The sequence below is a fragment of the Microplitis demolitor genome, chromosome 5 (assembly GCF_026212275.2).
Source record: "Microplitis demolitor isolate Queensland-Clemson2020A chromosome 5, iyMicDemo2.1a, whole genome shotgun sequence".
NCBI lineage: Eukaryota > Metazoa > Arthropoda > Insecta > Hymenoptera > Braconidae > Microplitis > Microplitis demolitor.
The window spans coordinates 4085826-4100305 of NC_068549.1; the positions used below are offsets into that span (position 1 = coordinate 4085826).

Sequence of the window (14480 nt, forward strand, 5' to 3'; positions counted from 1 at the left end):
GACAATCTCATTTTTATAATTCATTCACAACTAAAAATTCAATAAATACATTTTTTTTTTAATTATCATATGCGACTATTTCGAAAAATGATAAAAAAAATTAAATAATTAAGTGAAATAAATTTATGACTTTACTATTTTTATTATTTAATAATATATTTTTATATATTAATCACGCAACCCAAAATTTCTCATTTCCTGGACATCCTGCTCAGTCGACATGTGACGTCGGATCAATAATTTTCACTTGAGGGGGCGACTGAACGTTGATGGCAAAAGAGAGACGACAACGAAAGTATAGTTAAGTGAGTGGAATAAAAAAAAATAAATAAAAGTAGGTCTGCCCGTAAATTACTTGGAGATAAAAAGTGCTATGGCCTATCAATATATATATGTATATATTTTATGAGCAAGCTTCCTCGCAACCTGATGACACGTGCTAGCGTAATGGTTGTTACCGACACTTTCTAAAGCGCATCATATATATATATATATATATATATATATATATATATATATATATACCATCCATTATTCACTCTATATATTAATATATTTATATATCATAATATATCTGTATAAAAATATCCTTGTGTGTTAATCATTGAGGTGAAAGTGACACATTGACAGTATATTATTTCCTCCCACTTTTTTCCTCATATATTTTATATCTATTTATACAGCTAAATTGATCGTAGAAAAAAAATATTTTTCTACCATCACTAATGTCTTCTATAATTTATTAAATATAAATTAACACGTAAATAGATATTAATTATCGCATTGACACTAAAAAATATGATACTGAATTTAGCCGAGGTCTTATCATTTTTTGATGTTCTTAAAAACAATAAATTATAAAAAAAAAAAAACATTTCAAAAAATTGCACCTGTAGTTTTTTAAATTTTCTACATGTGCATATTTTTAGAACTTTTTCTTTTTTTTTGTAATTAATTGGTTGAAAAAAAATTCTAAAATTTTAAATTGTCTGCTAACTTCCGGATCATTAAAAAATACGTAATTTAAATTTCATTATGATAAAAATTTGATGATTTTTTCTATTCAATATTTCTATTATAAATTTTCTTATAATTCTCTTCCAATAATTTTATTAATTAAAATTATAATTTATTCATTTTCATATGTATTTTTTTTTTTTTTAAATAAGTAAATGATAAAAATAATTTTTTAAATTAACAATAATACTAATATAATTTATTAATTCTTGTTATCTCAAAAAAAAATCAGACGATAAATAAAAAAAGTCCAAAAACATAAATGAGTAAAAGAAAAAAATGAAAAATTTCGTGAACGCTAATTGTACAAGTTAACTTGTACATTTTATCAAGCCCTTACCCTTACCCTCACCCTTACTACGGACTACGGGTACATAGCATCCAAACTAAGATCAATATGTTGCGTCACATCGCCCGCGGTCCCTTCCGCACATCGCGGACCACCATCCCCGCCTTTTCTATTCGTTCTCGTGTTCTATTCCGTTAGTTTTAACCCTCGGCCCGTTGTTCAGCCCTCTACTTTCTACTCTCTATTCTCTATTCTCTATTTTCCAACCTCTCTACACTAGACCATACTCACTCTCTTTCTTCCACTCACCCTCTCCTCTTAGCGTCAATCCAACTCTCGCCCACCCACCCACACTCACTCACTCGCTTACTCTCTTTTACTCTATTTTTCCCTGGCATTACCCCGCGCTCGAGCTTTCAGTGACGTCACGCAGGGACGCGCCCCATTCATAGGCCCCCACGCACTGGACTACTAAACCTAGTCGGACATAAAACTTGGTAACCGACCCCAGACTCGAGCTCCGACGACCTTGTAACCATGTGAATCGTGAATACATGTAATATAATCATCTTTCATTATTTTTCTTATATACTTTTATATTTATTCAATCACTTTATCATTCATGACATCTATATAATTTTTTTTTCTATCAATTTTAATTAATTATAAAAAATTATGCATTATGAATTGAAGAAAAAAATTTTCTTAGGACTGGAAAAAATTTATAATTCTGAAATTAAAAGACAATTAAAAATTTTTGAATTTTTTTTTCAATAAATCAATTTCAAAAAAAAAATAATCAAGAAAAATGCATATGTAGAAAATTAAAAAATCTATGAGTGCAATTTTGTAAAATATTTTTTTTTTAATTTATCGTTATGAGAAAAATTTTAAAATTAGACTTCGGCTTACTTTAGAATCGCAAAAATTTTCCGACATAAGAAATTTATTTTCACTCCATAAAATTTTTTGCTCACCCCAAGAAAATTTTTGGTTTCTATTTTAAAAAAAAAGTTTTTTTGGGACGATTAAATTTTTTTTTTTTTGTTAATTTAAAATTTTGAATAAATTTTTGTTTTCTAATTTTAATTCAATTAATAATAAGTAAATAATTAAATAAATAAATAATCAATAATTTTATAGGTATGAAAAAAAAACAACAAAACAAAAAAAAGGCATGAAAAATTACAAATAAATCACGACTTGTTTCTGGCGAGCTTCTATTATTATAAATCTGAAAATAGTAAAAATGTCAAGGCTGCTATGAATTGAACGTGAAATTATTCTTTTTACTTTTTTTTATCTCACTAACTACAGAGTCGAGACAGACGGACAAGTAGATCAGGTCGTACGTGTCAGACAAGTAGAAGTTGAGACGAAGATGAAGATGAAAGCGGAGGACAAAGAGGAGAAGATGATAAATATAAAGATAAAGAAGAGTAAGAAGTGGATATCATTTAATCTAGCGAACTGGAAGAAGAAAATTATTACGAGACTGATTGTAAGTTTTGTTAAAATAAAAAAATGAAAAACAAACGACATCAGACAAATCATTGATTATTTATTACTTTTTTTGTTACTTTTAGTTTTTTTATTACTTTGTGAAATATTACTTTGCAATAATACGAAATACCTTACGGCATATTTCAATGTAAATGTGGACCAAAAGTATTCTATCTCTCCACATGTTTTATGTTTTTTTTTTTTTTACTATTGCAAAGTAGAGAAAAACAAACTTTAAAAGAAAAAAGTTGTCTAATATACGATCCCTAACATTTATTTATATTTTCAATAATATATCATATATCTTATAAATTATTAATTAGTATATTTTAAAAATTTAATCCATAAAAAATAATTTTTTTTCTTTTCTGAATTAAAGTAAAAAAAAATCAGTGTTAGATTAAAATTTGTCAAATTATATATAGGGGAATCCTAAACAAAATGAGACGCCACTTTTTATCATTAACAGAAATATTTTTTTTAAAATTGGAAAAGTATCTGAAGCAAAATGGCCGCGATTGTAAAAAAAATTTTTTTGTAATGGAAATTTTGAAATTGACACTGAAAAATTTATAGCTGAATTATTTTTATTGGTCATTATACTCATCGATGATCCAATTTATTATTAATCAATAATCATGATAAATATATTGGTATTAAACAGTTAACAACAAATGTGTATCCACATTCATATCAGAGGATAATCCAGGTAATTATATGAGAAATAATTTATAATTTCTGCATACGACGAGGGAATGTTTTACCACCTGTATTGATACCACAAATTAACATGTTTGGAATATCAAATACACATAATTTATACATAGAGCTTGATAAAAATTTTTTTTTACTTCACTTGGAAATGGCATTTAATGAATTTCGACCAGAATAAAATTAAAATTCAATCTCGTAAAAAATCATTTTTGAGTGTATATATACATATGTAGATATTGTTTTTTAATAATATGCATTTTTAAAAGTATCGGTTCCCTTCTCAATTTTTTGTTAGAATGAAGCGGCTTCCTTGCGACAACTTTTATAACTTAAAAATTCGAAAAATTTGGATAAAAAAAAAACAAATAGAAACCAAGCATCAACTGTGTATTTTGACGATCGCTAACAGGAAATGCAACAAATTAATTTCCTAAGAAATATGAAGTTCGGCAGTTTTCTACTGATGACGATATGTAAGATATTTAGATATATTTTTATATAAATCTGAATAATATAAAAATAAATATATATTACCTTGTTAGATCGCAGTGTGACTTTACCACCACAACGCGCACAACACCGGATGTTGCAGTAGTTGCAGATGTGACCAACGCCATCGGCAAACTTTGTCTTCATGCATATGTCACATGTCGCGTCCAGCTCAATTCCCGCTTTCTTGTGTTTTTCAGAACGAGCACGTATCGTTTCTTCTAGAATTTGAACTTCGTCTTGTTTTCGCCTGTAATCAATCCCAAATAAGTTCAATATATTTTCTCTCAAAATTTATCTAAAGTGACAAATATCAATTGATCTCATCATAAATTCAACTATCAAAAGTTTTTTTTTCAATAAATCCTCTTCTATAATTATCTAAGTATCAAATCGAATCGCCCGCGTAAGAAAAATCGTCATAAAAATGTTTCAAAAAAGTACATAACTATCAACTTCGAAATTTGAGACAAATCTGAACGTTGACCTCATCATTTGAAACCTCAAAATGATTCAAGAGTAGAAACAATTTTCGAAATTTGAAGATTGAAAATTTTTCTACGCTTGAATTTTTTAAAGTTCTGAAAATAATCGATTCAAGTTCAAAAATTAAAAGTTGTTAACTTTTGAAAAAACCAAAAATATATAGGAGCTGTATGTTTAAACTAACATCTATTAAAAGCCTGTAATCTGTAGCAGTAAAATTACTGCCAAGATATCTTGCCATCGACATGACAGTATAGCGAAAACCAAATAGAAACTATTTCCTCTCTTCTCTTACCCGATAATTCTGTCTAGCTCACTCTCATCCCCTTCAATCTTTAATATTTTCCTTCCTGTTTGAAACTACCTTTATATTGCCCAACTTTTGAGACTCTCATGATTAACTAAATTCAACGAAATACTTATATAAAAAGCCATAAAGTATGTAAATTATTATATATAATAAAGATAACTGTATACCTAACCTGTCTAAAAAAAAAATTCGCTCCACAAAACTTCAACATGTAGAACTTCTAAATTTGAGACAGATTAGAACTTAAAGTTTAACTTTTTCTAACTTGTAGTATTTTATTGGTATAAAAGAGGTAAATTTGGAACTTCGTGCGCATTGCCCGTGTAAAAGAAAATCGTCGACAAAACTTTTACTATTCTAAACTTCAAAACGTGACACAACAATGAACTTTTTTTGAGACTTTTAAAATTTGAATGGGAAAAAAAACAATTTCTAAATACTGTTCAAAAATTAGAAAAAAAAACGTCCAGAAATAATTCAAAATCAGCTTTTTCTGAATGTATTTTACCTGGCAAAAATTGAAAATTTAGAGCTCTTAATAGAGAATCAAAAAAATATGAAAGAGTCAAAAAACGTTAATTTATAGAACTCAGCCATTTGTTTTTATTTCTGAATTTCCAAAAAAATATTTAAGTAAAAAAATTATGAAGCAGCTTTGGAAAATTGTAAAGTGAGCTCTAGAGAAAAAATATCGTGAGCTGGGTTTGAACTAACGACCTTCTAACCAGGCAATTGCTATGATCACTGCGTTTCTATTTTAAAACTGCAGACATTATTTGAACTTTTAATTAGTAATTAATAATTGAAACAATTTAAAAAAATTAACTATCTATAAAATAAAGTTCGCTAATTAAAAATAAAAGTGGTCTGAATTTCTTTGATCTATCAATTTAATTATAATTAACGTTCTTGCACAATAATTTTTATAAAATATCATTACTGTTACTGTTAAGTATTTTTTCTTGAGTCTTTTTCATGAATGTAAAATTTTTCTACAACTTAATTTTTTTTTATTTCTATTCTTATAAATGAAACATATCTCCTACACAAGATATATGAAAATATTATCAAAAAGAAGTAAGATTAAATTTTTCCGTCATATCATATACAGAAATAGGCGACAAGTTTATCATATCGATATATTCGTCGTATCTACATTTTTTCCATAAGCTATTTTTACATTCCTTTAGCATTTCCATGCATCTCATACACCCACATTGCCATTTTATACCACAGACTTTCAACTTTTTTTTTTCTTTTTTTTTTTTTTTTTTTTTTTCAATTACAAGAAGACTTCAGTAAAAAGTGAATATAAGACGATTTCGTCAGCCTTATCGTTTGAGGAAAATACAAGATTTTTTTTACAGAAAAAACTACAATAGGTGAGCAAAACGGACCACTCCAAAATTTAGTAAAAAAATTTTTTTCAAAAATGTTTTTAACAGTGATATACAATTCTAGTCATTTCTGTATAATTTTGAATGTCTCAAATATTTTTTTACAAAATTTTTTACTTTAGAAATTTATCAATAGACTCGATGTATTATTGACTATAAAAAATACATCCGGTGTCTTTTTCGCTACATTTAAATATTCTATAGGTTATTTATCATCGATAATTTCGTTATTTTAGTATTTTTATTTACTGACAGTATTGCAAATCTTTTTTATTTTTGGCTTAGATTGAATATGAATAATTTTATGTCATTTTTTTAAAAATAGAAGCCTACCGTGTGAAAAACATTTTTTTCTATGGCAATTAGAAATTTGGTTTGATAACTTCATATGGAAATTAAAAAAAAAAGATTCCCCGTGTTCAAATGCACGAAAATCCATTATTTTTTTAGCGGTCCCATTTCACCCGCCTGTCTCCTACACATATATATGATATATTGTAAGAGTTAAAAAAAAGTAAGAATTATAGGATAAAAGTATAAGATAAAAAGACGTGAGCTGATGGTTGGTATTCCCGTGGGTGGAAATGACCCGGATACAATCCCAAAATATATATATTACATTTTACACGATAGAAAAACCAGTTTAAGTTTTCGAGATTAAGATATAGATAAATTGAGATAGTCGTACTGTAAAAATTAGATTTCATCATACAGTTTGTCCTGAAAACCTCGAAAAATTTCTACTCCAAAGGCTTATCTAAGAGCATGACAAGATAAAATACAATCTGTTAGATTTTATTATATCCCAATATATCGCTGTATTAGTAATTATAAAAATAAAAATTTTTGAAAATTCTTTCAAATGTAAAACGTCAATTTATAAATAAACTATAAATTTTGTTGTCATTCATCACTAATTGAAAGTCGAGTATTTAAGGCTTCAACTAAACTTGGAATAGATATACTAGTATTTATATGAAACAGCTTCCGGGTAATGTCTTATTGGACCAAAAGTCAAGTATAAAAACATTGAGGAAATAATTTTTGTCATAAACCATTACATATAATATTGCAACGACTAAACTTCCTATTATTTATAAGAAAAGAAAAAAAAAGCTCAATAGCCTTTTGGCACAGGCTGAGTTTTGGAGCATTCACCCTAGCTCTTTTATTTATTTTTTTTTTATCACAACTTTTACGATAACATTTTATAAAATACTCATTAATAAATTCATGAGCCAAAAAAAAAAAAAATATTATTATTAATTCAAGTTTCCGCTCTGAACTTTTAAACAAAATTTTTGTTAATCCTATGTATGAAAATTAAAAAATTAACATGTCTACCAAAGCCATGAGAATTAATTTTTGATAAAAATTTTCAAAAATTTTTGTCAGCTTCAAAAAATTATTTGCTCATCCTGAAAATTATCAAAGCCCTTTATTTCGATAAACATAAATATATAGATATATAATTTGATGTATAATAATTCAAACGAAAATTGATCGTCTTGCTCGTTGGTCCGATGACACGACAGAGAGCCCAAAGACGGCCCTTAATAGCACACAGGATACCTAAGATGTTATATTAGAGAAAGAGTAAGAGATGAAAATTGAGGTAGCAAAAGAGACAAGAAGCAAAGAGACAGCCGATGCTTTGCCATCGATGAAACTCAATTTGTTCAGGGGGAATAGGCAAACTGAAATAGAATTAAATCACTGTCGTGCTTCGATGCCTTGAAATATACATTAACTCTCCACTCTCCCTATGTCTCCCTCACTTACCCACCCTCTCTTTCACTTTTTCATTTTTTTGTACCTCACACTCAAGAGAACATATAATTTTTATTTTTTAATTCCTTATGCAGACTCATCTTTTATTAAAACTATCATTTTTAAAAATAAAATACTCTTTTTTTTTTATTATATTAATTCTGTATAATTTACCTTCACTTTATGCTTGATTGGACTTTAATTAAATTAATAAAATTTTTTATTGAATAAATCAAGTGAAAACACGAAGAAATTAAATTTACTTAAGTATTTGATTAAAAATTATATTAAATATGAATAAATATATATATTTTTATCTAAAATTTTTTTTACCACTGAAAATTGTTAAGAATAAAAAAAGATTTTTTTTTTAGCCCAGTCCTTAGGTAGAATTTTGAAAGGTCAATTGAAATTTTGAAATTTGATATTTAAAATAAAAAAAATAAATATTTTTGACTTTTACTGTTAATTTTTTTTTGCAACTAAATAACTTGCTAAGAAAAATGGTTATAATAGGCCTATTTTTTCTAAAATAATTTTACTTTTATGACAAATAATAAAATCATAACCGAAATTCAAAAACTATAATTAAAAGCTGTACGAAGAATTTTTATTTTTTTTTTTTTTACGTATTCTTAATGATTATAAACAGTGAGCATAAAAAAAATGTTTCTGAAGAATAACGTGGTCTTATATATATAAGTAGTTTGTGATATAAAAATATAAGAAAATAGTTTCTTTGTACTCTCAAAAAGCAACTAGGTTGGTATGGCGGCTGCCAGAAACTATTTGTAAGATGAGTGGAAAGACGAAAAGACTGTGCTCTTGGCACGATCCATCAGCAACGAGAGATAAGAGTGGTTTAGCCTAAGGTCATCGTCGTTGTGGTAGTTGTGGTAGATGTCAACGTCGACATCATCATCGCAACAGAACCAACGATTGAAAGGATGAGTAGAAAATATAAAGGACTTAAGCCAAAGAGACTAAGGAGTAAGGAGAATTATTTAAAGTTTCATCGTCATCAACTAGAAGGACGTCTATTGAAATACTCTCGACCTATCTAATAAACTACAATTTTTTTTCTCTATTTTTAGGTAACATTATTTTTTTTAAATATTTTATTACTTTATACACAGCATTTAATATTTGATGATCAAAACTGTTATTAAAAAATTCATAATTATTGATTTTGCAGAGAAAGTTTTATTGAAACGTCATTTTTTTATTTTTAAAAATGTCGACTAAAAGTTTACCCTTTTTTCAGTCTGTTTTTTTAAAAATGAGAGCGTCAAATTTTCAAGCGTTTTTTAAATCAAATTTACTGTCCAATTAAATCATTAAAAATGTATAATAAAAAATTAGTACTAGAACCTATCAATCATAAAATAAATTTCAATGCAAACTATAAAACTTTTCCCATACGATATTCCCACGGGTTTCAGAAAAATTTATTTTATTTATCTGTCAGTTAAATATTTAAAAAGATAATTGAAATAGACAACTATTTTTTTATTTTTTAGATGAGCTAACGTTATTACTCCTGAAGTTTTAATTATTGAGTACTTCGTCAAAAAAAAAAAAAATTTTTAATTTACAAACCAAGAGAAATTTATTTGAAATTTTTAAGAAGCTCAAAAAATGGTTGGAACTAAAGAAAATACAAGTAATTTTTGTCCAACGAAATCTTTAGAACTAATCGACCGATTTCCACGTGTTTTGCCTCAATCGAAAGGACTCTGAGGCTTTGTATAATTTTTGAGGCAAATTGGTCAAGCAGTTTACGAGTTATACAAAAAAAAATTCAAAAAAAATAAATTGTTGATTTTTGTTTTTCAAATAATTCGAAAACTACTCAGCCGTTCGACTTCAAAATTTATACAGTTTTAAGTCTTAGTAAGCTCTTTTGATTGCCGCCAAGAACGTCTAAATCAATTGATTTATTCCAAAGTTATCGTATGACAAAAATTAGTTTACACTCACCCATACATTCATACATACACACAGACATGGACGTCCGCCTGAAAAAGGTCAAAATATCTTCCTAGGATCTCAAAACGTCAAGATCTGATAAAAACTCAATTTTTGAAAATTGAATCAAAACCAATAACTTCCCTTTTTTCAAAATGTTAAATTTTCATAGAGCGGGAAGTTCAAAAAATCTTTAATATCCGATATTTTCCGTATCATAAAAAAATTTCAGTCATTTGCTATCTTCGAAGAAAAAAATTTACACATAACCTCAAATAAAATACAATGTAACTACTTATTTAAAATACGACACTGATCAGTATTTTATTTGAGGTTACGTGTAAATTTTTTAAATTATCCTCAAAATTGCATTCTCATTAAGGACGAATAAAGAAAAAAAAATGATTTGAATGCAATATTAAAAATAAATGAATTTCATACCTCATTATTTCATTTTCCCGATCCTCTTCTTGTTTCTGTCGCATCATAACCTCTTCAATGATGCGCCTCTCCTCTGGTGTGAGGTGTGACATATCAGGTAAGTCCGCCATCACGCCACACTTACAATACTATTGTGCAAGCAATGTAACTCACTAGTAAAATAATTATAACAACAATAATTACAATTACAATTACAACAACACCACCGTTTTTCCCGAGTCACAATAATATTAATCGTTGTCAATTTAAATAAAAATCCCGCAATACGCGCCAATGAACCAGCTACTCGATCTCCATAATAATCATCATTATCATCATCGTTATCATCATCATCATCATCATTAGCGTCATCATTATTATTTTTTTTACCAAAATAATAATTATCATTTGAAACAATGTCTAATACTACAGGATGTTCTTGTAATGAAGTCATTCGTCACCACTAAGTGACTAAAAAAAAATTACACAATAAATAACTAAACTCAAAGAATAATTTTAAAAAAGTCACCATCAAATTATTAAATTCATTATCACAATTATTTATAATTTTAAATTTCTCATATTCATTATTATTTTTTTTACATTTTATCAACCAAATATTCCACCGATCCCATTTATTTTTAAACGATAATTGATAGTTAATATAAATCTTATGATTTTGGTCAACACAGCAGGAGCGTAAAAATAATATTGCAAGATTATCGTTATTGATGTGATCATTGTCCAATATAATGAAATTATTATTTTTGTAATAATAATAATAATTACTCCAGTAACAGTACCAATAGTTTATTAATTTTATTTTATCACTCGCGTCATCCCTATGACGAATCATGATCACTGACGCTTATAAAATAAAATTGATTTTTTTTTCATCATTACCTTTTATCTTATTTATTATCACTATTTTTTTTTTTTTTTTTACTAATACCTTTTTATTTTTCACACTATTCAGCGATAAAATTTATAATCATGTTAGATTTTTTATAAAATTCAAAATAATAAAATAATTATGATTAAATTTATGTCCTAACTTTACTTCTTGTAAAAAGAGGTCACTGGCGTACTGAAACAGGTGTTTCGCCATTACTATTATTCGATATATATTAATATATATATGGATACATATATTTTAAAATTATAAACTTTTTTTACAATAAAAATAAATATCCAGATGAAATTCATATAAAATTTTACCAATTTCCATTTTGAGCAAAATCCACTTTATAAATTTAATTCACCTTTTTTACTATTTTTAAAATTTTACCCTAGCATATTAAATCCACTAACACACAACACACCACAGTAAGTTATTAAATTAAAAATTTAATAGTTAAAAATAATAATTACTGTGACCCGGTGACGGTCTTCTTAAAAATGACCTTTACTACTTAACTCAGCTTTTGTTAATTCAACTCATCGTGTCGTGTTACGTTGAGTATTTTCACTTTAATGACAACACACTCATGTCGTGAAAAAAGATATGAGATGAGTTGACAATATACATATATATGTCGACATATATGACAGTATTTACTGACGTTTATTAAACATCTCTTAACCAAGCTCTGTTTTATTTTTATTTTTTATTTTTTCCCTAAGGAAAAATTATTTCAGCGCCATCCCGATTTAGAATAACTTTTTTTTTTCTTTAAATAAACTTGGTCACTATATTAACATTTAATGTCTCACATTGATTTTCTTTAGTATTTAGACGTTTAATTTTTTAGTTTCATATATTTTTATTACAATGTCTTTAATGAATTGATTTTATTATTAGTTTTGTGTCAAACTTTTCAAGGCAATTGTTATTATTATTAATATTATTGTAGATATTATTTAATAATTTTTTATAAGTTTATAATATAATGCAATGGCTTTAATTTTATCACGGCGTTATCAATTGTATACTCAAGTGTGTCATCATACTCGTTTGTTCTACGGTTTATTGGTATGTATACTAGTACAGTGTATATATTATTATATACCGTTAGTTAGTGAGTGAGTGAATAGGTTTCTCGAGGGTTGACGAGGGATGCGCGAAAACTGGCTCGCCCTACAAGAGACCGACAAATTTTTAACTTCGTGTCTGTTCGAGTCTCGTCGACTGTTAGACTGGTGGGGGATGAAAAGCTCATGGATGCTCTTCAATCGGGGGTTGATAATAAATTTTTATTTTTACACCTTTTATTATATGTTATTTTTTATTTTTATTGAGAGAACCTATAATAAAAATTATAATAATAATTTTTTATTTTATTTTATTTTATTTTTTTTTTTCGGGTAGAGATGAAGATTTTTGGCTGGTGAGCTTTTGGAAAATTCGATTGCGATAGTACTGAGTTAAGTACTTTTTCTGAGGATGAATGATAAATACAGCGGTAATGTAGACGAATCAAATAATACAAGAGTATTTACGTCATGAGATACTGAGTATTGATCGGTTTAGTGGCCAATGACAGTACGCGGTTACAATTATTTCATTCTGTGCGCACAATCGTAGTTAATAGCGGGATTGTTTTGAATTTTTAAAATATGTTTGGATTTTTGGTAGATTTTAAAGTCTAAGGAAACTCAAAATTATAGGAAAAAAATTCTTTTTTTTTTTTTTTTTTTTTTAATAGAATGTAAAGAAAAATTCAAAAGAAATTTTTTCAGGCAATATTATAAATTTCGAAAAAAAAATTAGATTAATTTTGATTTAATTCTTTTAATTAATAAAAAAATTAGTCAGATAAAATTTGAATGATAAAAATAAAGACAGTGTTTAGAAAGTATATAAAAATATATGTATGTAATTTTATATAATGTAACACTTGTAAAATATAAAATTTCATATAAAAAATTTAGTGCAGTTATAGACTGTTGCATTAACTAAAACACTTTTTTTATTTAAGCTAGAGAACACTAATAAAAAAAAAGTCTCAAGTATAAAATGACTATTTATTCAGACTTCAAAGCTCTCTTCTACTGAAGTAACAGGCTGCAAAATAAAAACACCCACCATTAAATCTTTTAAAAAAAATTATTCATAAAAAAACAACCAGCGTCTGAAATAAAAAATTTCTAAAATAAGATATTACTAATGCTGTTCAAAATTTTTCTGATTTTCAAGGACAATAGTAATGGAAAATGAATAAAATTTATTAATTTTACATGATTATCGACTTTTCACATCATTAAAAAAATTAGAGTAAAATTTTCAATGAACATATCAATTAGACTTTTTGAAAATATATGTTTTATATGATTGCTTGTGTAGAAAAAATTCGTGGCAAAGATTCCAAAAAAGTCGACGTAGAAGTTCTAAATTTGAGACAGAATAGAACCTCCGAACTTTTAGGATTTTAATAGTAGAAAATATAGTTGACGTTTTTTTCTCCTTTTTGGCTATCATCCCTATTGGGCAGCTTGCCACATATATTTGACATAGAAGTTTATCTGTACGAATTTTGAGTCGAATAAGATTGTTTTTAAACCATAATTTTGAAAACATATATTTACTCCTTTTTTTCATTTTCAATATAGAATTTTTTGAATTTTTTTTGAACGGAAGAAAAATGTATAGTAAAAAATACGTTTTGAAAATAATATTTTAAAAATATTCTTATTTGACTTAAAACTCGTCCACGTAAAATTCTAAATCACCCATATTTTTTACTATTAAAATTCTAAAAGTTCGAAAAAAGTCAAAATTGAAGTTCTGTTCCAAATTTAGAAATTCTACATGTTGAACTTTTTTGGAATTTTTTTCTACACGGGTAATCAAGATGTTGATTTCGATTTAAATTACAAAATTTTGAACAGACAGGACTAATTTTTTTTCTTAAATCTTTAATTAGTTTTTGATAATAGTGAATTTTTTGAAGTCTTGCTATAAAATTTATCATATTTACAATCGGATTATTCGTGAAAAAAAAAAAAAAAAAATTTCAATTAAAAGTCAAGTTTTGAAGTAAATATCAGTTTCAAGATTAATTGACTTATGGGCAATAAAAAAGTAATTATTTAAATGAAATCAAATAAAATACATTGTGATTTTAATTTAAATAACATTTATGACTTGGAAATTTGAACTAATGTATAAATAACATAA

General features: G+C 26.5%; 1 protein-coding gene across 2 annotated transcripts in view; it reads right to left on the minus strand.

Moving 5' to 3' along the window:
- Positions 1-10494, minus strand: part of LOC103569025 (regulating synaptic membrane exocytosis protein 2) — a 66183-nt gene extending 55689 nt beyond the window's left edge. For both annotated transcript variants that reach the window (XM_053738986.1, XM_053738985.1), the window contains exons 1-2: positions 10385-10494; positions 4058-4262 (exon numbers count right to left, since the gene is read on the minus strand). In XM_053738986.1, the coding sequence (XP_053594961.1) occupies positions 4058-4262; positions 10385-10494 (315 nt within the window). The remainder of the gene's footprint in view (positions 1-4057; positions 4263-10384) is intronic.
- Between the last annotated feature and the right edge of the window lie 3986 nt (positions 10495-14480).